The sequence below is a fragment of the Amblyomma americanum genome, chromosome 4, assembly GCF_052857255.1.
Source record: "Amblyomma americanum isolate KBUSLIRL-KWMA chromosome 4, ASM5285725v1, whole genome shotgun sequence".
NCBI classification, from domain to species: domain Eukaryota; kingdom Metazoa; phylum Arthropoda; class Arachnida; order Ixodida; family Ixodidae; genus Amblyomma; species Amblyomma americanum.
In genome coordinates this window covers 216,705,763-216,732,487 of record NC_135500.1, presented here as the reverse complement: position 1 = coordinate 216,732,487, position 26,725 = coordinate 216,705,763, and the positions used below count along the sequence as shown (strand labels likewise).

The 26,725-nt window shown below is 46.4% G+C and overlaps 1 protein-coding gene across 2 annotated transcripts; it reads left to right on the top strand.

The window, feature by feature from the left end:
- Window positions 1-14: 14 nt before the first annotated feature.
- LOC144129329 (uncharacterized) lies at window positions 15-26,382 on the top strand. 2 transcript variants are annotated; one of them, XM_077663375.1, is made up of 3 exons: window positions 15-156; window positions 22,115-22,226; window positions 25,935-26,382. In XM_077663375.1, exons 1-3 carry the CDS (start codon window positions 42-44, stop codon window positions 26,035-26,037), a joined length of 330 nt encoding a protein of 109 aa, XP_077519501.1. In that variant the 5' UTR covers window positions 15-41; the 3' UTR covers window positions 26,038-26,382. The 2 variants fall into 2 exon arrangements, with proteins under 2 accessions (XP_077519501.1, XP_077519502.1); XM_077663376.1 differs by lacking the exon at window positions 15-156 and adding an exon at window positions 9,004-9,193.
- Window positions 26,383-26,725: the final 343 nt, after the last annotated feature.

Genomic DNA, 26,725 nt, shown 5'->3' with positions numbered 1-26,725 from the left:
CAACGCGCACCTATAGTGCCGCCGGTGTTCCCGAGAGCAACATGAAGTGGGCGTCTGTGCCGGCTTTCGGCTACCTGGCAGCGCTGGCTTTGTCGCCGTTTCTGCTGCACGAAGCCTACGGGGCAGTGTTCCACGTAAGCGCGCATATTTTGAAAGGTGAGTGTCCGTCACCGTATCTGAACTCGGAATCGGAAAACCATCCGCTCGCGCAGAACGACCTCCAAGAGTGCAGCATACGTTGCGGACGTTGGTCAGACCTTGTCGATCTTTATCTGGGAAGCACGCGTGAGCCTATTCGATTACCCACGCAAGTTTTTGTCGTGTGTAGTTGCTATCTTTCTATTTTCTTCTGACATTCCAGGCGAGGAAATTGTTTGCTTTTAAAAATTCTTAGGACAACGGAAAAAGCAGCAACTTTGCGTGATTTCGCTCCGTACTTTCAAAAAGATCCAAGCGATTGATAAAAGATCCGCGTAGTGCAGAGGCATAGAGGGGAGGAGGGTAGAATTTCTAGTAATAAGAAAAGTAAAGAAAATAAATAAAGAAAAAAGGAGGACCTCTGGCATCTGAATTAGGCAAGCGCCGGTGTCAGCGATATAAGCAGGGACGTTGGAACTACTTATGCGCATATAGGCAGACGCTTAAACAAGGTCTGCGTTCGTCGCAAGGAAAGAAATAATGCACGGAAAACACAGGCAGTAATGTGGGAAGTAAAAGTAGCTGGCTCACGAGAAAGCAACTGTGATAACTCTCCACTTGACGCAAACAGCATCCATCATGGAGGGAGGTCAAGCAGCACATGCAAAATATATAAACACATCAAACTACAACAAAAAATCTGATTGAGCCAGATTAATGCCCGTAAGTTTGATAATGCAGCGTGATCCCTTTTATGCGGGTGAGGATCCCTATTCGAGCGTGTTGAGGACAGCGTTATAGTCCTAAAGACGGAGTGCATGAACCAGTGTGCCCAATCTAAAAGATTGAAGCTGGAAGCTGAGCAGTATTTTTGTTTGTGCTATTATTAGAACTATAATTTCACGTGGGATATTAACGGCGTTGCTTTAACTATCGCCGTTGTACGTCGTAATCGATAATTCCCGTGAATGTGCCTCGTACGGTGGCGTGATCTGCAGGTGAGGGAGAAGGCACAGCTATAACGCAGTTTCTCCTTCACCCCGGAAGAAAGTGAAGGGAGTTGAGGTTTTTATAGCACTGTTATTTTTCCTTCAACACCACAGTGACAATACGTGGCGGTCGTTATTGCCGTTATTTTGTTGTCCTGTCCATTTGTGTGCCTCGATAGTTATAGTCCATCCTGGAGTATTTTCGTTGTATTTCAGGCATTCCTCGGCTATGCAACTTCGCCTATGCAATATTCGTCTGCCCTTAGATAGAGCCTTCTTCTTATTATGAGAATGCTTTTATCAAAATTGGTAGGTTTTACAATATCAGGGGTTTAACGTCCCAAAGCTACACAAGAGCTATTAGAGACGCTGCAGTGCGGGGCGCCAGAGTAACGTCGATCATCCGCCGCGGTGACTTTGAGGCGATGGCGCTCGGCTACTCAACCCAAGGCCGCCGGATCTAACCCCGACCGCGGCGCCCGCATTTCGATGCAGGCGGAATGCAAAAACACTCGTGTGCTGAGCAATGCCAATACACGTTAAAGAACCATACGCGGTCTAAATTAACCTGGACCTATTCACAACGGCGTCCATCATAGCCCATGTGCAACTTGGGTCTCCACACACCATGGTGCCTACCAATATTGACCACCTGGGGTTGTTCAGCATTCCTTGACGTCGTTCAGCACTGGAGCGATTTCGACTGGATAGCGTGAAGGGTCCAGTGTCGAAGAAAGGCCAGCCCCGTTGTCGGCGTCGTTGGCCATGAGCGAAAAATGCACGAAAAATCTCCAGAGAAGCAAATTTTGTGGGCCCCACAGGTCACGTGACCTTATGACGTCACCACAACGTGCCCACGGTGGCAGGTGGCAGCCTGGTGGAAAATCTGAGAACTCCCAAAAATTGGAAGTTGGCCCGCCCCTTAAAATTCCAAAGGACCCCTAAAATTTTTGACCAACCCCAGTAGGCTACCCCCAGGAAATTGAGTGAGGTGGAGTAGTGAGAATTAATCGGTGGATTAAGGCGGATATTAGTGGATCGGATTAGTATAATCCCATAGGATAATGCAATGGAAGGTACTGGAACATTCTAGAAGGTGATGACTAATGCGTACCATATAAGGGCAACAGAACCGGTTTCAACCGTATTTTTGGCGCGAAAATTGAAAGAACAGTAGACACTTACTGTAGACATTATAGCAGGCAACCTAGACTCCATCGCACTTTCTTCTTCAAGAATGTGGTTAAGATGACCCCCAGGTCTTGAACTATGCGTTGTTCCACTTTTCTTTTTCTCATCGCGTCTGTATTTTTCTGTTCTGATGTCCTTGCAAGTAGCCATAGGATGCACAGTCGAGCTCACTCGTTACGACCGCATATATAACGAATGTCCGCTTATTACGAATGAGTGCGGTGCTGCCTTCAAACTGTGTATTTGGGCGGCTGCGCCACTTGGTTGTAGCGAACGAGGAGGCGCCATAAACTCGCCTCCGAAGCTGAAAATTTTGCGCTTCTACCTTAGTGCGGAGACCGAGGCGCGACCCTCCCTTATAAAAATACTCTATAGACAGTCTATAGACTTCTTATACACTCTACTGACTTCCTATAGATATTTGTTTTTGTCTATTCATAGTCTATAAACTGTCTCTAGACAAAAATCTACTAAAAGTGTGTGGCCATAAATTTATATATTGTCTATAGACTGTCTATAGCATTTGTATTGCCTGTAGACTGCTCTCTAGGATTTGTCTATAGACAGTCTATAGACATTATGGACAGAAGTCTATGGAAAGTATGAAGACTGTCTAAATAATGTTTGTAAGGGCGAGTCAGCCCCGTGGCACCTCCCCGGAAAGAGCATGTCGACCCAAAAAAAGCAAGAAAAAGGCGGCCTTGAAACTGTAGGTAACCGCCGGCTAAGAGCACGCTGATAGAGGTCTATAAGGCCAGCCATTGCCTGCGTGTGCACCGGCAGGGCGAAACAACCAAAATGGAAGCAGAAGCGCGGCGGGCACAAGGCAGTGGCAACGTCGAAAGCGAAGCTACTGTGGTCGCAAATCACCTAGCGGCAGCGTTTTGAAACGTTTTGAATGCCTTGCTGGCCCCACTGGTCACGTGGTACTCATCGCCTGGCTAGTAGGCTTCACGTTTTGTGCTGCTACCACGTTCAGGCAGATCGAGATACCAGACAGTGCAGCTGAAACATTCTTTGTGCACCTGCGCTGTGCTACTTTCTTCGCTGCATATATACCAAGGAAAGATAGATGACGATGTCGAAGACACACATGATCAGACACTGGTATAGATTTGTAGCAATGTGTCATCGATGCATAACTGGGCCGATGTTGCCTCTGGTGACCCCGTTCGTGCGGACGACAGCATCGCAGAGTCGTATTCTGACGAAGCCTTTGTACACAAAGTATGAGCACCCCCTACAGCTTTAGGAACCAGATTATTGAGGCCGACCTGCCACCGCAGCTGCCGTGGACGCCTCAAGTACGATGATTTATATACTGTTCCTAAAACAGATTGTTGGCAGTAAGTATCTCAGCGAGGAGAACATGACCACCCTGGAGAGCCTAGAAAGTACTTAGAAAGGGACTAGAAATGGTAGGGTCTGCTTTGGAGAAACAGACGCTTGTGACGCAGTTTTTAAGGATTGAATGCCTCTTTTGGCGGACTTAGTACTTCTGGCTGGAATACGGGGAGTCGGTTAGTACGGACGTAAGGTACAACGACCGCAATCCGCGTGGCCGTCAGGTTTGTTACAAGTGGGAACGACAGTATAACGAATGCTCGCTTATTACGAACGAGGTTGGCGCTACCGTAAAAAATTGTATTACGGCAATAGCAATGCATCTGAGATGCAAGATACAACTTTGGCCACACCACTCGGTTATAGTGAACGAGGAGGTGCAGAAAACTCTCCCCCGCAGTCAAAAAACCCTCGCTTCTAGCAAGCGCTCATGTAACCACTTAAGAACACGGTGGACCAAAAAAGCAACGAAAATAAAAAGCGGCATTGAAACCTTAGGTAATCGCCGGCGAAGTGCGCGGCGATTATCTACAAGGTCGCTCATTCCGAACATATGTGCCGACTTGGCCACAGCTGGTATCTTGGCAAAGCGACGAGAAAGGGAGCGTAGTCGAGATCGAAGGTACTGAGTCCTGTGTGGGTAAAAGAGTTCGGGCTCCGAGGGGTGAGTGCAAAAGAGTCTCCCTGGCGAGTCTGTGAGCCACCTTGTTTACTAGGTGGCCGTCATGACCTGCTATCCATGAGGTTGTAATTTCCTTTTTGGTTTGCCGTAGGACTGTCTTTAAAAGATGTTTGATGACCTGCGTGGTCGTGTCACGACAAGGGGCGTAACGGAAGGAAAACAGGAGGGACAGAGAAAAGCACAGATGAAGGTAACGCACATCGAAGCGGATGTGGCGTCCACAAAGTCCGCGACGCCTGTTGTGCTGAGGTGTTGCAGACGGAGTCCGCTGGTTTTGTGGGCCATGAAAAAATGATGCCATGGTCCAAGAATCTTGGCCTCTGAGGTAGGTCTGCTGCCTGGCTGGTTTAGGTTGTCCAGGCGCTGGAGTTGAAAGGAGGTGAGAAGCAGATGATATGAGCGATGGTAACGTGAGTGTGTCGAATAACCAAACTTCGTTGCTTAATTACAACGTTCATTCAAGAATCTTCTTTCTCTGTTCTTATACGGAAAGCCAGAATAATCTCTCTGAGCGGCACAGCAGCAAAGAAATCTCCACGATGCGGCACTGTTCATGAGAGAACTTTTTATAAATTGCGGCAATACGGAAATTCGAACGTTGAGACCAGGCCCTTTCTCTGCCGCCTCAACCGCCCCTGAACACATTCGCAAGTGAATGGACACCGACAAAGACGTATGAAGGAAAAATCCTCCCTTGATTGCAACAGACTTTCCATAGCAGTCAGACAACGAAGTCACCGTTTGCGCCTCGACAGAATACGGCATGCAGACGTCCGTATTAAGTTCGTGGGGCCACGAAATGAAAACGCCTCGCGCGCCGACGTGAGAAGCAGCTCGCACATCGACGTCGTTGTTGCAAGCGGTGTCGCGTTTCACAACAGGGCGCGAAGAGGTGTCTTCGCGTCCGTCCATCCGTTGCGTGCGTCAGCTGCGGAAGCAAAACATACACGCACACACATAAGAGCAGCCGCACTGCGCCACGTCAAGACAGCCCCACGCTCTCGGATGCAGACGCCGCGGCCAAAAACAAGTCGCTCGCCTGCTAATGGGCACGTGAAAGCACGGCGCATACTTGGCGCCACGAGGGTCGAGAGGGAGCGCAGTGGGCAGAGAGCTGAGTCTCCGTCCTCACCCCGCGTAGGATGCGTCTCCTGGCATGTGCACATACGCTAGGCGAGTCGAGGGCCTGCGTCAGAGAAGCACGGGCGCCCCCCGCGGTTGAGCGCCAGCCGCATTGACGCCGCCCTCGCCAGAAGATGGGAGGTCAGAGAACAAGCAGCGGCACGGGAGTCGGCTGCCGCCGATGCCTTGTATAGTGCGGGCTGTGGATCCCCCGCTTACGTAACGCTTACTCGACGTCACTATACGGATATTGCTCAACCGCTGCGCGGGCGTTCATTCACTAGTTTTTGTCACGCGGAGGTTCGAATTAATAGGTGTCCGTTTTGTAACGGCAAGAAAGAATAATGGAAATCTCTTCTGTGATGATCGCTTAGCACAAGAAGAGCGTATGCTTATGTAACACACGTGCTCGCCATATCGAAGCATAATCTTCCGGAAGGGAAAATTTGGTGCCGTGGGAAAGTACAAATAAGCCGAGACAACCATACAATGCGAAGGGTGAAGCTTTTGTAACATCCTTCGGGCATCAAGGAAGAAGCTGGCCTCCCTCATCCCGTTACTAAATTAAATTGCAGCCGCCGCGCGCTGTTAGGAGGGCACACGAGGAGCAGAACGGAGCCGGGGAGGGAGTGCTAGAAGGCTAAAGTGTATCTTAATATCTTTCGTTGCGTTACTGGCACACGCATGACCGACGAGACAAGGACTCCGTCGTTGTTAGAAGAGGCAAAAGAAAGAAAAAAACAGCCATGTTTACCAACGTGATTGGCTAAGTAGCCCACTCAATGAGAGGGGAATAGTTCACGTGAGAGAGAAGAGCAAGAAGAAATGTTCAGTCTGTGGTGTCCATGGGACGTGACCATAGTGACGGATATGTCGCTGCTGATGAGAACAGAAGAAAAACGTATACAACCAGTCTATAGGCGGGCACTAATGTGCGTGTCGTTTATGGTTTCCTGCAATGACGAGTGTCCAGGTGGTCATGGAGTGCTACAGCATACGGAAGAACTGGCGCGGAAAAAACGAGGACAAACGTATACAGAGATTAGACGTTCTTAGCATACCGGAGACGTATATCTCAGTTTACCGGACCCCTCCTGCGCTCCCGCAGTGGCTCCCCCTCACCCCAGCAACGCCACTGCGCATGCGCAGGAGAGGTCCGGTAAACCGGCATACGTCTCCGGTAGTACGTCTCCGGTATGCGAAGAACGCCTATTGTGCACGTTTTTTCCGCGCCAACTTCTTCACTATGCATATCAACCAACTAGCCCAACTTTCTGCTTTCCATGAATGCTACAGCGTCACATCCCCACCTATGCCGCAACCTGGACTTTATGAGAGCCCCCAGTTTATAGAAGGGCGGCTTGCCAAATCCAGAGCACTTGTGAATAGAGCACACAAACAAACAAGCTCATATGCAGGTATGTGAAAAAGAAACAAATAAAAATGTTCATTTAACTCAACTCTGAATTTTTCCCGGTTGAAAAACTGCGGTCCGCTGATTTTGGTTTTAATGCAGCTAATCTTAAAGCACAGAAAGTAACAGCGGGAAGATAGGGTGCTATATTTTAGGCTTAATTTAATAAACCTATCGGATAAATGATGGAGAGTAAATGTGTGTTGCGCCTTCAGCTTCCTGGAAGAAGAACGAAAATAAGGCATTCGCCTACACAGCATATCTATTATTGCATACGCGCTGGCTTTCATTGCTCGATCACTGTCAATCTCACCTTATTATCTGCCAAAGCAACTTTACTTTCGCAACTGAATTCAGAAATGGCGCAGAGCCGACATGGCGCTTTTAAGCTGAGCACAGTGTCACGAACACACTTGGTTGATACTGAACTACTGGGAAATTGGTAGGCTCACTTTTGGCAGCAGAAAGCCTAGTCTCAAGAGAACCACATTTCCAAGGCGGAAAAACGCGGAAACGACCAGGGCCTGACACGCGGGTTCGCAGCTTAGGAAACTGGCAAATGCTCAGCCGAGGTCCTTCACTATAAGACTCTCCTCATAGCCTAGGCTTTTTTGCAGTACCAAAACAAAACGTACGGAACCTAGCCAACTTTCAGAGTTGCAATGTATGATCGTAAATCGTCAGGCAGCTTGCTTCACATGTCTCGGTTATGCTGCTATCAGATGTCAGTTATGCTGCGAAGCGCTTCGTTTTGTCTGCATTCACCCGAACAGCTGACAGGCTGTTTATATTCGCATATCTGCTTTGTTATAACTGGACGCGACGGCGCACTGGGAGCCCACAGCTCTCGGCAATTTATGGTTTGGAGTCAACCGGTTTTCTTTCGTTCTATACGACCCTCCAGCGCTATTCTTCGTAGCGCAATGTTCGTTTCGGAGGCCGGTTAGGGCCTGGCGATAGTTGGGAGAGCAATTGATGATGGTGCAGTAAATGAGGACAGGACAGCATAGGAGGCCTACTGGCTTTTCAGCTTGCCTAATAATAATAGAGGTAGGCAACGGACGCTTGGAGGGGCAATGAACGGCCCAGCGGCCAACTTGGATGCAGTGTAAGCAAAGCGCGAAGCTCCGTGGTATAGCCCCAAAACAAACATATACAAACCTCTACGAACGTTTAGCCCTGCCCGGGAGCTAGTAAGGGCTGGCAACAACTGCACCACTCCCTCGCTCTCTCATCAGGAATATCCTCACCCAGGCTCATGCGGGTCGGACCTACGTGAACTACATGGCCACAGTTGTCACATTTCTGTCTTGGGACAAATCCTTGAAGACATTTAGCTCTGCATACTCTCAATGGCCAGGCGAATCTAAATAGCGCTCTCAGTGACCAGCAAGTGGGTGTGGTAGTTTTTCATCACGACATATTACGCCGATACCACGGCAAATTAGCTCTACAGGCCTCGCTGTAAAGCAACCATTCCTCTCATTTGGCCGACTCGGAATACACCTTTTTGCAGCACTCCAGCAGTGTTCCCGCCTTCCACAACAGTGTTCCCGCCCTGGATACACTGTTTACTTTGCATAATCAATACTCGTGATTCCGAACACAGGCTGTGATAACTGCCGGGAACAAATGAATGAACCCCGTGCGGCCACTCGTTTAGTGCCCGCCAGCCATTACAACAGAAGGCACACTAGGACAAGGGGGACACATCTCTGCAACTATGCACTCTTTCCACAAGCGCGGTATTCTTTATTCCGTAGATCGGGCCCCCGCCAACACCGGGGAAAACAGACCATTCAGTGCGCCCACTGTCGCCCTTGGTGAAGCGCATTTTTAACAGCCGGCGTAACGCATGAGCTCGTTGATGCTCCCTAGGGAAGATAATGGGCACGTTTTTTTCGCTACCTTCTCAATGGAAGGGCTTTTGTCTGGCCCAGAGGAGTAAAACACGAACAGAAAGGACGCCGCCATCTCAGATACCGCACGCACGCTCCAAAGCAGGCTCCCCCTCGCCCATGAGGGGAATACCCATGTCCGCTGCGCCAGACAATCCGGTTTTCGGTCGGCACCCGCGCGCCGCCGCAAGTCGGCGGGGAGACGTTTATATAAAAAGAGTTTCCAGCTCCCGCCTCACTCAAAAAGAGACGGACTCCGAGCGGTCGTTCTGCGCCGGTATAACCTGTCAGTGCACGCGGACAGCCATGCGGTTCGTCCAGAGGCGGGGACTCGGAACACTGTTCCTTCTGCTGTGCGTCTTCGCATCGCTCGCCACGGCGGCCGTGTTCGTGCAGCCCGTTGATGTGAAAAACAGTGAGTGTTCGTGGTCACTGCTTGGCATTCGGATCCAGTTTCGTGACAGGGCCTGTAAGGTGTTACTACACAGTCTCGCAAACGACTGTAGAAGTCACGTGACAGTGGTGCAAATTCCAACTTACTACACCTTAAATTACATGCGCGCAGCGAGTTTGTAACTTCATTCTCTTGACTGAGGCAAATGAACTAGCCAGTTATCTATATAAGCACCGTAGCTGTTTATTCAAGCGTTTCGACCATGTGTCCTTTGGGGAGGGGGTGGGGGGGGGGTGGAACGTTTTACTGTCCTGTGCTCTCCGCAGCGGAGATTAGTTGGATTTTAGCGTTCGAGAACTATGCCTCCTGCCCAGAGGGAATTGGGGAATACGACTACTGGCATTTATTGTGCACCTCTTTCCTTCCCTAGAAAGGTGTTACAAAAGATGCATGTGGGGTTTTGTCAATGTTGTTTGGCTAGGTGATAATTTTTGTTGATAAAAATTCTGTAATCTTGGTTGACATAAACCAATTATGTTATGTTTTTGTTCAACCTGACGTTCTGAGCGCCTTAGCTTTCTGAGGTTTGAGACATCGTTCAAAGAATGACGAGCCAAACCATTTCTTGACTTTCGGCCGTGTGTGTGTGTGTCAAACGTGACCAGACCCGTACAGGGCTCTTCCCTACATGAAAATTTGAATGCGCATCCGCGAACCTTAGGCCACTTTAGATACCTAGGAGCAGTGATGCATTCACAGCGGCACACAAGAGGCATTACGCTTCCGACCTCCGCTAGGTGTTGCATTCGCATTCGACGATATCATATATGTACACGTTGCGTCAAAAGTTTCCAGGCCATAGGGCCTGAATCGTCTTTTCTTGGGCTAGTTGGTTTTTCATGCTGTAGGTGTTTGCAGCGCACACGAAACACGGACGGACAGAAAAGGGAACGAAACACAGCGCTGTGTTTCGTTCCCTTTTCTGTCCGTCCGTGTTTCGTGTGCGCTGCAAACACCTACAGCATAGGGCCTGCTTTTCGCCTCTGATGCTACCAAGGTTCTCAGACGGGAGAATGATACTTCTCCTACCCCCCACGGAGATTTTGGGGTCCGGGGGCTGTCATAAACGCCCCACTACATGCCTCAAAAAGCAAACCTTGTGACCTGGAAACTTTTGATGCACCCTGTTGTTGTCATTAGCGGCTATTTATTAATAAAAATAACAAAGGAATGAAAAGTTGCTAGCCGTGGCATGTGCAATCGAAACCTGAAGCGCCTGAGGTGCGGCTAGCGGGAATAAAAGGGCGGTAAGAGGACAGGGAGAGGGAAAGGAAGGGGGACCAATAGTAAGAAAGGAGAGGGTAGGGCGACAATATACACTTTGTTCAAATACAGGATATGGAGACATGAATATACATGTGGGGTGCTGCGCCGCGCAAGGTTGCCAGGAGCACTCGGTGCCCGGGCGTGCAAATTTATTTTTCTGCTCGCAAAACTACATAAATTGCAACTGTACTTGCAGAAATAGTCTCTTCTATCATATTTATAAGAGAAAGGCCAAAGTATCCGCTGTCAGCGATGCAAGAGGCCTGCTAAAAGATAAAAGACAAATTCATGCAAAAGCTGACTCTGACGGCAAAACAATCTACAAATTTCTGGGAGGTGGGGGGAGGGGGGTAAGGCTGCATGGGCTGGCGATGGAACAGTTTTGCATTTTGCTCTTGATTTACTGTCTAGTGGGGAGGTCTAACGTCCTTAGAGATTCAGAAATTATCAAAATTGAGTAAATTCAATTATGCTCTGATTGCATTTTCTAAATGAATTTCTTTTTTTTTATTTTCATTTCTGCAGTGAAGAGTCCATTAGTTATGAAATCCTACAAGTTCATAACTTTTGTCCGGTGTTTTCAACGCCTTGGTGTTACAGGATAAAAACGCTGGGCCAAATCAAGGAGACGCAGGCAGAAATTTAAGACTGGGATGAGACTGGAGTACTATACACCCATAAGATCGGAATAATAGATGACAACTAAGAACGGAACCAAAACTGCCCAGCCTCTGTGCATAAAGTTTTCGTTTAGCTTCCAGGTTACCAGAGTTTCGTCTAAAGCAAAGGTTCGGAGATTTTCCCGTACGGCAAGCCAACGGAAAACGTTCGGATAAGGTTAAAATAAGAACCTGAAAAAATGGTACGCCTACAGCTGCGCTCAATTTGAGAAATCACAACAACGCGCCGCCTATACTGTGATGACATTTATGAAAAGCCATCAGAAGCAAGCGGCGTTGACGGTAGTTATAATCTTACCCCAATTTACACTTAAACTAGAGTGAGACAGGACGTTGGTGCAACATATAATCTCATTAGTAGCAAACTTCTTAGTGCATTCCTGTGCAAAAAAAAAAAAAGAAAGCAACCTGTTATGAGGCGGTCCTCTTTTCCTGATTGGAATATTCCTTCCAGCGTTTTGGCAATAAGTGCATGCGCGCCGTTTCGTGTCTCGCTCTTTCCCATGTGACAGAGGCTCAGCCGACCATTTCATCTTTGCGTTTTGCGTCTGCCGTGGCTGCCTGCGAACTTCGTCAGTCCTTCCTTTTCTTGTTTGTTTTTTTCAAGTATTCCTGCCTTCGAACACGCGGAGACGCTCTCCGGAATACTGAGTGGAAAAACCGAATGCTTTGCGCAGACGCGGCAAAAAACAAAAACAAAAACGCGGAGCTGGTTCAGGAGGGGTTCCACCTACACGTACTTGCCGCTAACTTAAACAAAACGAGTCGGCGCACACGGGCTCTACTGGTCAAGAGCACAATGTTATCGGAGGCTTCCATCTCTTTTAGCGTATACGACCGAATAGAGCGTAAGCAGTCGGATAATGTGTGTGCATGTAAAGTAAACGCAAAGATAAGCCGCAAAGACTGGACGTGCTCTGCGAGGTAACGAATTGGCGATTGCGCAGCCGTTGTTTACGAAACAGAGAGAGACGCCAGAAGTTATTTAAGTCTGCTGCAGAAGAAAGCGGACACGTGAGGGTCCTTCAATGACCAGGTCTAGCACAATGAAGCACTCAAAACAGGAACTTGGAATTGGGAAGAGCCACCACTTTCTGAGCCACTTTGCTCCGTTTTCATCGCTTTACGGATACCAGCGGGTTTGGAAACAATATTTTAGAGGACAAAAACCTTCAAGTTCGGAGAGATGTGCCGTTGATCTTAGTATAAAATCGGAGAGGTTTTCTCTGCTCAAATTGTACTCACGCACATTTTAATAATATGAAAGCGTTATTGACTCATGAGGGGGAAAATCCGACGTTGTTGTACATGCCAGACGATCCGAAAACTCACGTGGCCTCATAACACCATCGGCAGTGCCTACATCATCAGGAAAGAAAAAAAAGTTTAAAAAACATTTCTCCCGAAGGGGGGTTTGGAACCCAGGCTATCACCCCGACAGGCTTAAAGCACGACTAAACGAGGTCGCATCCCGCAACCCGTCATAGACAGTCACACCGGCATCCTGCTCTCACTTTGCCTGCACATCAAAAGTCCGGGAGACACACACATGCATGGAGTAAAGTCAACCACGCAGGAGGTCGATCTTAAGTAGCATATACCCCTCGCGCCGTAGCACACTGCTGTCTGAAGGCAGACTTCGATGAACGTGGCGGCTCTGCGTGGCGATGTGTCATGCGACTCACAACACCCCGCCAGTCGGTTGGCTGGTTTGGCCTCAAATAAAGATGGCACACACCCACTACGGGCAGTGGCCAACACACAGGCGGTGAATAGGTGGAAACAGGAGCGTATAGAAGGGGGGAAAATGAGTAATAATACGGTATAAGCTGACAGATTGGACGACGCAACGCCAGGGGACCTTTTAACTCGGAGATGGAAGACGACACAATGGCTTTATGTACAAATTCAAATATAATGCATGTAAAGTTTCCAGTTCGCATTGTCTTAGCTAGAGGATAGGCAAAAAAATAAAACCTCGGAATGGGAGTCGCTGCGTTTCTAGAAGGAAATTTTACACAACACAGCGCACACTCCCATTGATTCGACCAAGAAAAGAACCGCCAATGGAAAGGACAACCGCAGTGGACACAGGCAGACCCAACTGGTGGAACGGAATTTGTAATAAGTGCCTCTCCGAAGAGGAAAAGCGGCGGCAGAACACCAGGTAGTGAGTGATCTATTGTCACAGGTTCGGCACAAAACGCGCACAGTGGTGAGACCGCCAGACCAGATCTGTGAGGGTAGAAGTTTAGCAGTGGAACCCGGCAACGCAAACGCGTGAAAGAGACCTCTAGTCTGCGCGAGTGCCAGTCTTTTCTACTACAAGGATCCAGAAGATGCTGATATTCGGAAGATGAGGTAAGAGCCGAGGCAGCAAATTCCTGAAATACCGCGTAGCTGCAAACCTCACCGCAGCTGTATATGCACAGATTAGCAGAGCTGCAATAATTGGGCCGCAGAGAGAGGCCCTTGCTAAGTAATCTGTAACCTCACTTATGTGAAACCCCATGCGCCCCGGTAACCAAAGCAGCCGTACCGAATTTATGCGCAGAGGGATCAGGAACTCAAAGAGGCGTAACGCCCGGGATTCAGTCGGTGTGGATAATGAAGAGCAAATAGAAAAAGAGTCCGTCATAACCATGACTTGGGAACCGGTAGTGTCTAATTAACGTAAGGCTAAGATTGCTGCTAATAATTCGGCCCGAGATAAATGAAAGTGAAGTCGGGAAGACGGAGAGAAAAGGACCAATCCTTTGAAGGTGAAAAAGAATGCCCACACCTGCTTTTTCGAGATAAGAACATGAGAGGGAAAGGACCTTAGGTGGTCCCGCAACAAACCGTGAAGGAGAGGAAAATGGTGCGGCTTTGCATTCGATGGGAAAATGCCATCAAATGCCATCTGGACAGAAGAAGAGTTCTTATACGTTTGGCGGACAGCTGTGAAATGAATGTTTATGGGATCAGGGAGGGACTGCACGAAACATATCTGCGGAGTATGAAAACGAGACCAGGCGGCACTAAAAAAGGCTCCAGGTTGAGTAACAATACTGGAGGTGGGAAGAGGTGAGTCGCACAATTTTAAAAAATGTGTGAACTGTTGTTGTTGTTGTTCTCTGTTGGAGTGGTTAAAAGGCGAAACCGGGTTCGGGGATTGTCGTCGTCATCAACTTCCATTGAAGCGGCGCAAAAAGACCAGCTTTGCCGATAGCTGTATTAGCGTAGTAGGCCATCACTGCAGCCGAACACCCCGCGTGCATGCTTTCGCATTCACAGCACGTGAGTAGTCTGAAGTGCTCTCAGTAATTTTCTTAAAGGCGAACTTCATTCCGCTTACTTCAGCGCATAATTATGCGATTACGAAAGTCTAACAGCTGTCTGATTTTTTTTCTTGCAAAAGGCTACAACAGGTAACCAAGTCTTGAGCCTAGTATGATCGCACAATCATTACCAAACAAAAGTTGAGAAGTCTCGAAATTCTTCAGCCTGAAAAATATTCAATGTCCACCATGCAACCAACCTGCGTGCAAACCACATACGCAAGAAAGAATAAAAAAGGGGCGCTTACTGGTAACTTTTATACGGACTGTGCTTACTTCCGTTAAAAGTTGCTGTTTTGACCGGAAGGTTCGTATGTATTGCCTATAGTGCATTGCGTTTTAATCCAACGCTTCAGCAGCAAATAATTTTAGGCATCGCGTGGAGATATTATGGACGTTTTCTTGCTCATGCGCTGCTCCTTTGCGTATCACATTGTTATTATTATTATTATTGTTATTACATGGGATGTAACGCCAGAAGAAAATGCTTATGGCAGAAGGCAACCGAATGTCGTTGGGTATCCTTTAGCGATAAACGGCAGGATATGCTGGTCGTGTTTGGCTGAGGAAGGAAATATCAAAACCACGCCCCGCGCATTGCTTCACGCGCTCTGTGCAAGTCAGGAAAAAATCATCTCGCAATTGGTGCAATGAATGTTTTAAATCAGCTTTACAACCGCACTTTATTTAAAGGATAGTGTGCCGTCAGTTTCCCTATATCGAAAAGCCCAAAAATATGAGGTATCCACGTGAGGTCACGGGCGCCATATTGTTGTCCGGAGCAGCAGCCTATAATCATTTCAGACACACCGGCATCATTTCGCAATGCTTCACAGACGACAAAATGGCTGCCGCTTTGACGTCGGTGAACACTCACTACGTGCTTACATCGAATATGCCACGAAACAATTTACATGCTTGAAAGCATTCCCTCGAACTCAGTACTACGTGAGTAAGATGAGCAACCCTATCGCTAAGGGCAATTCTTGTACAGATTTATCATAGCGCAATCTACTTTCCGCTACCCTGATTCACTTCTGCGGGGATCCAGCTGCGTCTGCGCAGAGACAGGAATGCGCCCCTCGGAGCCATCTGCGAATGCGGAGCTGGCGCCTCGAGGAGCCGGCTCGCGGAAACGGATCGCGCTATGTTAATCTCTCTATTGCCTACACGGCATGTGATAAGCCATAATGAAAAGACGCGTTCGGTTTTTGTCGTACATTTTATTAAGCACTCATGTTAATTTCAAAACTTCTAGAGAGAGAAAAAAAGACGAGATGGGCGAGTCATGCTTTTTGGCAGCGGACAAAGAAACATCAGAAATAAGAATTGCGCTCAAATAAATTACTCTCGTCTGAACGCTACGCTATGCCACGAAGACATCATTGCTAGACTGACATCTATACTACTTCTTGTGCAAAAACCGCCGCCCAGCTGTGGAGCGATTCCACCGCAAGCATTCCTTCTTCGAGAACTTGTGCGAATACGAACACGCTCCCAAGCTGCTGTTTGAGCAAAACAAGTTTTTGGGCAACTTTCTGGATTCATAACGGCAGCGAAGGAGCACAAACACAACAGAAACAACACGCAAACACACGGACAAACGCTGCGCTCACAACTGGTTTTAATGAGAACAGATTTTGCGTAAATAAAAGCTCTTGGCGTCTGCGCACTACAAAGAGGATAAAAAGCATCCACGTGCCACGGTAACATCACAAACACATCTTATCTTATAGCCGCGAAAAGGTCGAACTCCGAAGTGCACATAAAAATCGAAGCGTTACTAATGCACTGCCAGTCATGCAGGAAATGTGCGTCACGTTTCGATAGCGCTAGAATTCTAGGTAGGAGCAAAAATAAAACGGCACGTGAACTCCTGGAGGCCTGTTATATGAAGAAAAGAGCTGATTGCTGTATTAGTGACTCTTCAATTTTTATGTACACTTCGGAGTTCGACCTTTTCGCGGCTTTAAGATAAGACGTGTTTGTGATGTTACCGTGGCATGTGGATATTTTTTATCTTCTCTACAGTGCGCAGACGCGTAGAGCCTTTATTTACGCAAAATCTATTCCCATTAAAACTAGTTGTGAGTGCAGCGTTCGTCCGTGTGTTTGCATGTTTCTTGTGTTTGTGCTCCTTCGCTGTCGTTATGAATCAAGACAAGCTGTTATTCCCTTCAACGATTTCAAAACAACCGAAACTGCCGCTTGCAACGAGGCCACGGCAACGAGCTTTCGCAAGGAAGCACTAACACCAGCAACTGAGCGCCAGCGAGAAAGGAAAAAAACCACGAAGCAAAGTAGCGTGCTTTCTATTGCCGTGTAGAGGCGCGCAAACACAAAGGAACTTGAGGAGTGGCATGCCCTTCCAAGCGAAAACTTCGGCGACCTCGTCACCAGGGTCGGTCGGTCGACGCTTTCGCTCCGGCCTCCCCGCCGAACGGAGTCATCAAAAAGACGCCCGGCCGACCAAAACAGGACACCGCGAGAAGGTCAGCGGACACGGACACAATCAGGGCCGTGGTCAGCTTTCTCCTCTGACCTGTTTGCGAAGCCGGCACGTGCAAAGTGCTAGCGCGGTTGAGTCTAGGAGAGAAACGACTTTCGTCGACAGCGAATGGAGCATAATGAAAGGTTGCGCCCGTTGTGGGCTCTGTCAAGATGAATGACAGCCGTGCAAAGTACAGGAGTGACGTGTGCGGAAAAGTGATTCACTGACTGCGACCGACAGTTCAATAACATAGATGGCTGCTTTATAGCCTGCCGTGGACACAATGTAACACTTTTATCCTCGCGAGTGCCCCAACATGCCGGTTCCATTTCGCTAAGAGCATTCTGATGGAGGTGACAGCGCATGCAAATAATACTGAGTCATGCAGACGGCAGCTCATGCATTCTGCTCTCTTTCGCCGAAATAGGACCAGTGCTGAGGGCAGGGTAAGGTGGCTCTGGAAACTTTAAAACATTGCAGCGCTAGACACACACGACACAGTAAAAACACACATGGTACAGTACACAATGTACAACAAAATGGGCTGATGACATTGAATGAGCACAGTGTCATCATTTTTTTTTTCTTCCAGAGTCTTGTTGGTGGTGTTGGAGTGGTTCCAATTGATAACGATGTTTCGTTAATTGCCGATGTATTGTTCAGCGTTCACATTACAGATGCACGGGGTACGGTATAAACTCTCTCTCTCTCTTTTCAAGTTTCTATCTACCGATAACCCTCCTAATCTTACCAAAAGCAAATCTATTAAGCACTGCCTTCTTAATGTAATGTTGTTGCCCTTCATGTAGTGCCATGTGAATGTAGCCATGTTTATTACTGGCTTGAACATAATCTGAACAGGAAGCCTCCTTTAGTCCAAATTCTTTGTGCATCAGATAAATTAAGAAGTCGAAAGCACATGCCACGGAGACGACAGTGATCCCATAAGCCGAGGAGCTAAGTTCTGGGAATGAACGGCTGCCGGAAAAAGCTTCAGTGCACAGTTTACGAACGAGCGTTACTCTGACGAGGAATAGTTAGTGAGCTATAAACGGGAAAAAGCGTCCCTCAGTACAGTAACTTGTCGGGACAGATTACAGAAACGCAAACTGCAGCGAAAAACGTTTTTCTTTATTATTTGTTTGAGAATACACAGGCCTGTGAGGAAAGACTAAAGGAAGGCATAGGCCTCCTGACTAGGTCGTGACCCCGCAGGGCACATTAGCTGTTATGTACCAACAAAAAATATATAATGCATGCATTCAGTACTTGAATGCAGAACCTGAGTACAATTCAGAATTTCAATACAAGATAGCTGATGTGTTTGAGTTTTTTTTTTTTTCATGATGATCATTTGAGTTTTGTTGTTCAGTTCCGCCACATTTTGATACTTGTTGACTATTCAGTTATTGCGCTTTCTTGTTTTGTGTTTTGTTCACCTACTCATGTTAGATGTTCCTTCTTGTATCTTGTACCACCCCTCTATGTAATACCCTCGTGACGAGGACCTTTAGGAGTTTCTTGAAATAAAATAAATAAAACGTAATTTTACACTGTGCAAGAATGCCAACAACTACGTATCGTTACGGTCAGCCTCTTCAACGTTACTTGCACAGCTCTTTCGCGATGACTCAGTCGCTGAGTTCCATTACAGATTGCGGAGGCTTTCGACGCATCTTGTTTTTCGCGCGAATCCGCGTGCAGTCCTTGAAGGCCCGCGGGAAGGCGGCTTAGCACACTGACAACTCGGACGGCGTCTCGCCATCTATTCCGGCGTCGCGCAAGGCCGCATATATGTCAGCAGCACCCCCCGCCGGGTTTCCGCGTCAGGAAACCAGTCTCGGGTCGGAGGTTACGCCGACACGTTTGCGTATATCTCTGCACAGGGCAGCCGTTCAGAGAGACACTTCTTTAAAATAAAATTAATAAAGTCTGCCGCGCATCGCCTGAAGCAGAACGCGGCGCAACAGGATGCGCACGCATCGCAACGAATATGAAGGGCGGCAATGGAGGAATGAAATGAGGAGACATACTCGCGTAGGAGTTAAGCGGAACTTACGAAAAAATAAAATAATAAGCACACAGAAGAGTCGTAGGCCAGGGACATGCATAGCCTTGCAGCAGCCTTCGGTCTTTCGTTTTGCAACAGAAACGATACGCTACATAGAAGAGAGCGCACACACCGCCGATTATAGGCACGAATCAAAAAGCGGCAAATCTCGTCGTCGGCAGGACTTCGCACCTAGTGCGATCAGTATTGACGCTTTCGCAGTATTACGCCGCGTATGTTGGGGATAATTAGTCACCTTCATTGGAAGCACGCGTTGGTTGCTGCGTGCATGTTTCAGGCGTTTCTTCAGCCTTGTGACCAGAGTAACTTAACAGAAACTAAATCATTTAGAATGCAGCTTAACAAGGAAATTAGGAAGTCGAAAGAAGAATATTACGCTCATATTTTTGATAATGATTGCCTACATAATAGTGATGTTATCTGGAAGAAATTAGAGAATCTTAAACTGAATGCGTGTGTCAAACTGTATTGACCACCTTTTCGTTGATAACGGCATATTAAGGGGAGCTTTAATGAACTTTAGTGAAGTACTTTAATGACGTTTTTGCACATATAGGTAACACAGCGAACACTACTGTATCTGCAACGTGTACCCCCAAGATATCCGCATTCTATCTTCCTTTCTTCCTTCAGCCTATTTCTATCGCAGAGGTGAAAAGCGTTTTCGAAGGCCTTAAGAATAGCCATAGTCGGGATGCCGATTACTTACAAATTAAGCTCATTAAATATGCGGTGCATGAGATCACGCTTGTCATTTCGCATATGTTTAATATAGCAATTTCTACTGGCGTTTTTCCGAATAACATGCAGGTAGCTAGGGGGACGGTAATCCATGGAGGCGGAGATAAAAACGCATTTCCCAACTATCGTCCAGTCTCAATTTTACTATTGTTCTCGAAAGGCTTTGAGAAGGCGATTGATGCGCGAATTGACAGTTTCTGTGGCAAACATAACTTCATAACAAATCATCTATTTGGGTGTAGGAAATGTCATTCCACACAAAGTGCTCTTTTGGTCCAGGAAGAAATGATATTACAAAACATGGAAAATAAATTGATCACTAGGGCTACACTTGGATTTCAGCAAAAACTTTGACCGTGAAAATCACACTATTTTGCTAGATAAAATGGAATATCATGGGTTCAGAGGAGTAGCGCTTGAACTAATTCCTTATAGTACCTTGTAGGTTGATCGCAATATACTGAAAGAGGGAAATACAACATCGCTCTTGAGAGAGATGGTATCAGGGGTGCCACAGGAAAGTGTTTTGTGACCTGATCTGTCCATTTTCTACATTAACAACAAAGTGAAAATTAATAAAGCTTGCAAATTCGTTACCTACGCAGATGATTGCTCCGTCTTTTTTGCAGGAAAAGATGTAACGCACGTTAGTATCGAGGCAGAAGGGGTTTATTGTAGTTTAGCCGGATGATGCCAGACAAATTCCCTGGCATTGAATGAATACAAACCAAAGTGTTTGTTGTTTCGTGCGCTGGGAACATTGCCTAAGAGCCTGAATCTATTATGCTTGGCTCGTGCAATATTTCGATTTAAAAATGTGCGGAAAAACTTGGCGTGATATTTACCGAACACATTTCCTAGAACCAGCACATTCAGTTATTATTAGTTCTATTACGCAAAACAGTAGGCATAACGAACAGCCACCGAAAACTACTTTATGATGCCCTGTTTAGCTCTGATTTGTGCCATTGTGTACTGATTTTGGTATAACACTGCAGCTGAAAACCTACACAAAATCACTGCAGTGCAAAAAAAAAAAAGAACGCAGTTCGCGTGGCATCAAAGGATTTCTTTTTTGAAAAGCATAGAATCATTCGAGTTCAGGACTTGTACACTTACACATTATTATTATCTTACAAGAAAGCGGTTCCAGGCAGATTACATATATTTCTCGACATTGTACAACTTGAGCACAGCATATTCTTTTCTGTGTCAACCACCGTGGCATGTTCGTTTTCCGTGAACACAGCATGGCTTACAGAGGATTCAGCATACACTGCCAACGACATTAAACCACCATGGCACACGATACTAACATCAAAACGTTTACAAAAAAAGACAATAAATTTTTTTAGATAATAAAAATAAAAAGAACGCTTGTTTGTGTATTAATGTATGGGTCAAGATTTAATAGTTGTGTTATGTGTGGTGTTTCTATAACACTGCCACCATTTCTATAAGATGTGGATTTATGCTTTTTTTTACTATGGCCTTTTTCTGCTTTTATGCTTCAGTATGCTTTACTATGTGCTAAATGCTATGTTCTTATCGTGGCGCGTTTGTTTTGAATATATTCCTGATTTATTATGTTTGGTATAGAGCTTCATTACTGTTGAATGTATTTAAGTTTCCATTGCTCATGGGTGGCTCCATGGAGCCCAGTCAGCTTTTTCTCCGGCCACCTTTTTCGCCTTGTAAGGTTGCGTAAAGCTCTTTTGATTTATTGATGAACAGAGAAGCAGCTGCAATCGACAATCGATTTACTAAGCCAATAATCATACTCAAGCTTTGCAATAATAGCATTGAAGCGAATTAATCTTCGCCCAAATACCAAATACTTGAAACTTCAACAAGGGAACAGCGGGGGCTCTTAGCGCGATTTCCTCAGGTTGAAACTTGGAAGTCAGCAACCTTTCAGCTCCACCCGGTATCTATCCAGGAGCATACTGAGCACTGATTCAAATAAATATGGACGACAGAACAGAGAAATACAGTTGGCGAAATGTTTTAGGAGAATCCTCCAAGGTGGAGCATGTTTTCAAATAAGGGAGTAATTACTCACTGGCATCTGCCACCACGGCTACAAAGGAAAGTCATACAGCTTCCGTAGAAACTTCGTATTTAAAAAAAAATTACGGGAACTATGAAGTGGATGTCAGTATGTAATTACTCCCTTATTAGAGATCTATAGTGTACAGAAAAAAAAAACATCTTTTATCCTTTCGTTTTGAAGACCCTGATGTTTGGACAAACCGTTTCACACGATAGACTCGGGGTATTGAATGCGCTGCGCTTTCCTTCTGCTTCTTCCAGAGCAATGCATATGGAAAAAGTACGCCATCCCAGACGGGGCGCACATCAACCTCGCCAACCCCTGCATAAGCCTCACATGCGATACAAGGCTCAAGTACCTTCGGGGTGCTTCGTGAGTATCCTGCCGCAGCTTTTAATGAAACTACTGCAACTTCTGCGACTAAAATATTGACTACTCCTCAGGTACATTTCAACACGCTTCTTACGCATCAGACACTGCTACAGTTCTTGGCGTTGTAATAGGCTCTAATTAGAAGTCTGACACCCACATTAAATCCATAACTTCTAAAATTGTTTCTGCAATTCACGAATTAATAAGAACACGCCATTATTTTCAGCTCCATAAATTTCGATTTCTTTATTATCCCTTCATGCATAGTCATCTTACTTAATGCCTCTCACTATGGGGAAATACATTCAACACATACCTGTCGTGCCTTTGTCATTTGCCGAATCAAGCCGGTCGCATAATCACCTTTGCGCAATACAGATCGACCATCCCATACAGTTATTGTAACCTAACTATTACGCCTCTATACCTTCAATCTAGGACTAAATTAGCAGAACATATATCGTGCTCGCATTATTTAATTCATAATTAATTGCATCGATCCTCTACATCTCTCGGACACAGATATAACCAAATTTTCTCAATACGTTAAATTACCTCTTCCAGAACTTAGTACTAATTGTGGTACGCAGTTAGCGTTCATTTCATAAATATCCATTTAGAGTTATTTGCCCACTCGCATAAAATCATCCCGCACCTCACTCCCATTTCATCATTTCATCTTGTTCACTTTGTTTTGTGGTCACAAGGTTAAAAAAATGTTATTAGAACGTTTAGATGTAGCGTTTCAGACACGTTAGAAAAATATACATTAAGAGCATAGTATTGACGTTTCACAAAACAAGGCAGCAACACTTTATGATGTTCGTAGGCCGCCGCGGTGGCTGAGTGGTTATGGCGCTCGGCTGCTGGCCCGAAAGACGCGGGTTCGATCCCAGCCGCGGCAGTCGAATTTCGATGGCGGCGAAATTCTAGAGGCCAGTGTGCTGTGCGATGTCAGTGCACGTTAAAAAACCGCAGGTGGTCGAAATTTTCGGAGCCCTTCACTACGGCGTCTCTCAATGCCTGAGTCGCTTTCGGAAGCCAAACCCCCATAAGCCATAAACCAAAACCATTTCATCAATTTTTGAAGAGGTATTTGCTGATCGCATTGATATAGTGAATATTATTATTTTCTTTTCACTGCTTTGCACGCTTATTTCGAATTGATGCACTTTGCCGATCATTTCCTTTTTTCAGTTACTTAGCATTGTATTCTGCCCACAAAGAGCGATAACATTCTATTTTCTTATTCTCAGCATATGATAGTTATGTGTTTGTAACTATTGTTCCCATTGTTTTCTATAATTTATTAGGTACGTGTTGTTAAAGTATTTATTCAGATGCTCCTTGCACTTTTTAAATCTTATGATTAGGATCGTTTTGTGCGCTTGTTTTATTTTGCTGCCCTATTTTTGTATGTATTATTGTCCGAGGGGACCCATGACGGTTGACACCTTGTGACCTCTTCCTCTAATAATTAAATCATATGTTGTATAAGTACCGAATGAAGAAAACAAAAATCAAAGCAAATCAAATAAAACTGAACAGAAACGCGCCGTTGAGCACAGATGGCCAGGGCGAACATAAGATGAGAGCGAAGCTTTCTTACAGCACTCAGCCACTGAGGCACGTTATGTCTTCAGCGGTGTCTGTGCTCCTATGTCTCCATGTACTCGTTGAGCAGCACTCTTCTGAAATCAGGTGAACGCTGGAGGGTTCTGTTATCACAGGTGACACCAACGCCAACGCAGTTAGCCCGTATAAAGACCAGCATAAAAAAACCTTGTCATACACAAAAAATACGCTTCTAATAGTTTTAACAAAGCGGTAGGCACAGTGAACAGCTAAAAGGCACAAAGAAAAAACTCGAAGTAGCCAAGCACACGTGTGGCCCGAGTGAGCCTAACACGACGCTGCGGTGCAACTGCGGAGAACTACGACCGAGCAGGAATTAGCAGGTGCAAGTGTCGCTGTCTTGCTGAAGTGATTACAAACTCACTGTGCCTGCCTGCTGTCGCTACGCGTCGCAGTCGAATGCAGATTGCCGCTGCGAGTTTCGCTTGTCTTTCATTGTAGTCAAACGTGCTCGTGCGCGGCACCCGTATTTAAAGCGTGTCCACTCACAGAGACGCATTAGGCCTACGAGAGCGAGTGAAAGTTTCCTCCACGCGTCGTGCATAAGAAATTCCGGGGCCGCGCAGCGGAGAAAGAGGAGCCAGACCATGCATGCGTGTCGTGAGGTCCTTGCGCTGTGGCTGGCCGGCTGCAGAATTACGTTTCCTGCTACGACGCTCGCGTGTTATCGGCACCGAGATCACGAGACGACACGCAACAAGTCCTTGGGTAAAACCAAGAGCTCAAATTAGGGGTGCATTACGGAGAACTAGCGGAGGAAGTGCATATCTGGAGAAGTAGAAAGGAGCTGGAAAAAAGAACGGCTGGCTTTCTTGGGGCAACTAGACAAAAAACGTCGTGGCCAGCGAGGGCTGTCAAGCGTGAAGAAGGTTTCTTAAGAAGCAGTCACGTTACGTCTAGAGGAGTGCCATATACTTTACCTACATTGTCAACTATACACAAGCCTGCTTATAGGTCACAAACTGCGTTGAACTCTAGTGATGCGCTCAGTACGATATGCTGAGCTTACTGCTTTGATTGGCACCTTAGTGCGTAGGTCTTAACAAAGGTTAAGCTCACACTGCTTCGAATCCTGAAAAAATTGACTCCGCGCATACTGACGCTGGCAAAGTAACCGATTAAGTGCTCCAGTACATTGATTTCAGTAGAATAGCTTCTGTCATCGTTTCCCAGGAAATCTGTCATTGCGATTTCATTGATTTTTCTACGGCGACAGTACCCTATATCTGCAGGTGTTCTTCATCTGCCGTTCATGTTATTATCATCTCTTTGCTTGACGCACGGTATGCCTCCTCATATCGCCGTATGCGTGCTCAAATGCAAGGTCTGTTCAGTAGGCACTGAGAGCTGTGCCGGGACAGGAAGTTCGTTAAGCAGCAATCGCTTTTACTCGAGCCTCCTTTATCACCATGGGATAACATTAAAAAAATTACTAGGTCAAAGCTTGGCAGCTGATAGCATTAATCAGCGGAAGCTGATTGACATTAGCGGCCGAGAGGTCGAGTGGCAGGCCCTTCTTGACGTTTCACAGGCGACTGATAGTTGCGTGTCTCACAGGACTGTTTTGTCGTTGCGCGAATCACAGATTCTGTGAAAAGTGTTTAAAAAAAAAAGACTCCGAATTAATGAGTCAGGGAGGGAAAAAAATCTACACGACTTCAGTTGAACACACTCTGTCTATTATGTCCAATCTTTAGTTTGAAACGAAGCCTATGACTCGGATTAAACTACATTCTTTTGTTCGTGAATAGTCCACTGTGTTGACCCCATCATTAAATCACGGAAAAGTTTGCGTTTTCAAATTTTACGAATTATATTAGTGGTGCTTTCGTGAATGCTCGAATGTGTTTTTGAGGATTAGTAATTTGCGACCCGTAGACGTCCATAACCTCAGCGCTGTTACAAACATTTAATAGTATCAAAATAAAATTTACATTTTGGCTTTTGGCAGAAGCCTAGCAAACGCATCATGCTTCTGCTGCCTGTCTGTCTTGCATAAAAACTGTTAACAACCGTTAGCCCGATACTCTGATTCATATAATGTCAGTGCACTTAACATGATTGTTTCTGCAGGTGCGGCCGTGTCTCGCTCGATGGCTACCCAAAGAACTGCACCCTGAAGAAAGGCAAAGGCATCTACCCCAAGTGCTGCAAGACGCACGTCGTCTGCACATGAGCCTTCTGCTTTGAGCGCGCTGAAAGGAACCAAGTACAAGTCTAACCCCAGCTTCGTGGAATTTCCCAAAGCAGAAGCGAAACACGTGGGCTGAAAGCCCTGTCTGCCACTATGTGCCAAAACAAAAGCGAAACAGCCGCGGACGCTGTGCGAAGAATTGTTTCATTTTATTGTGTCTTTTTTTTTTTGGTGCTCGTGTACTTGTTATGAGATGTGCCCGTAGCAGGTCGCTGTTTGACTTCCTCGATCCTGACACAGGAACAATTCACTATAGAGGTTGTACGTGGGTATGTACTGTGTAATAAATATATGTGATATGATGTGCTGAAAACCTTAAGAACAGTACTTGAGAGTATTCGTTTTTATTCAACCCCTCAGCACAAGCCGCTCAGAGCTCTCCATGCATTATGCGCCTTGTACTAACCACGGCCCGAGCCGAGTTAAAGCGCTGCAATTGAAAGAAGCATCAAGTGAAGCAGTTAAAGCTTCCGCCGCAGCCATTCTTCACCTCTGCTCGTCGCACCCAGAGCAGTTTTTAATAACACCCCCTAAGAAATCCAGCTCAAATATCACAAACTGTCTTGAGTAATGAGCGAAAGAGTTAATCTCCCAAAGCGACTCAGGGTATGAGGGACGCCGTAGTGAAGGGCTCCGGAAAATTTTGTCCATTTGGGTTTCTTTAACGAGC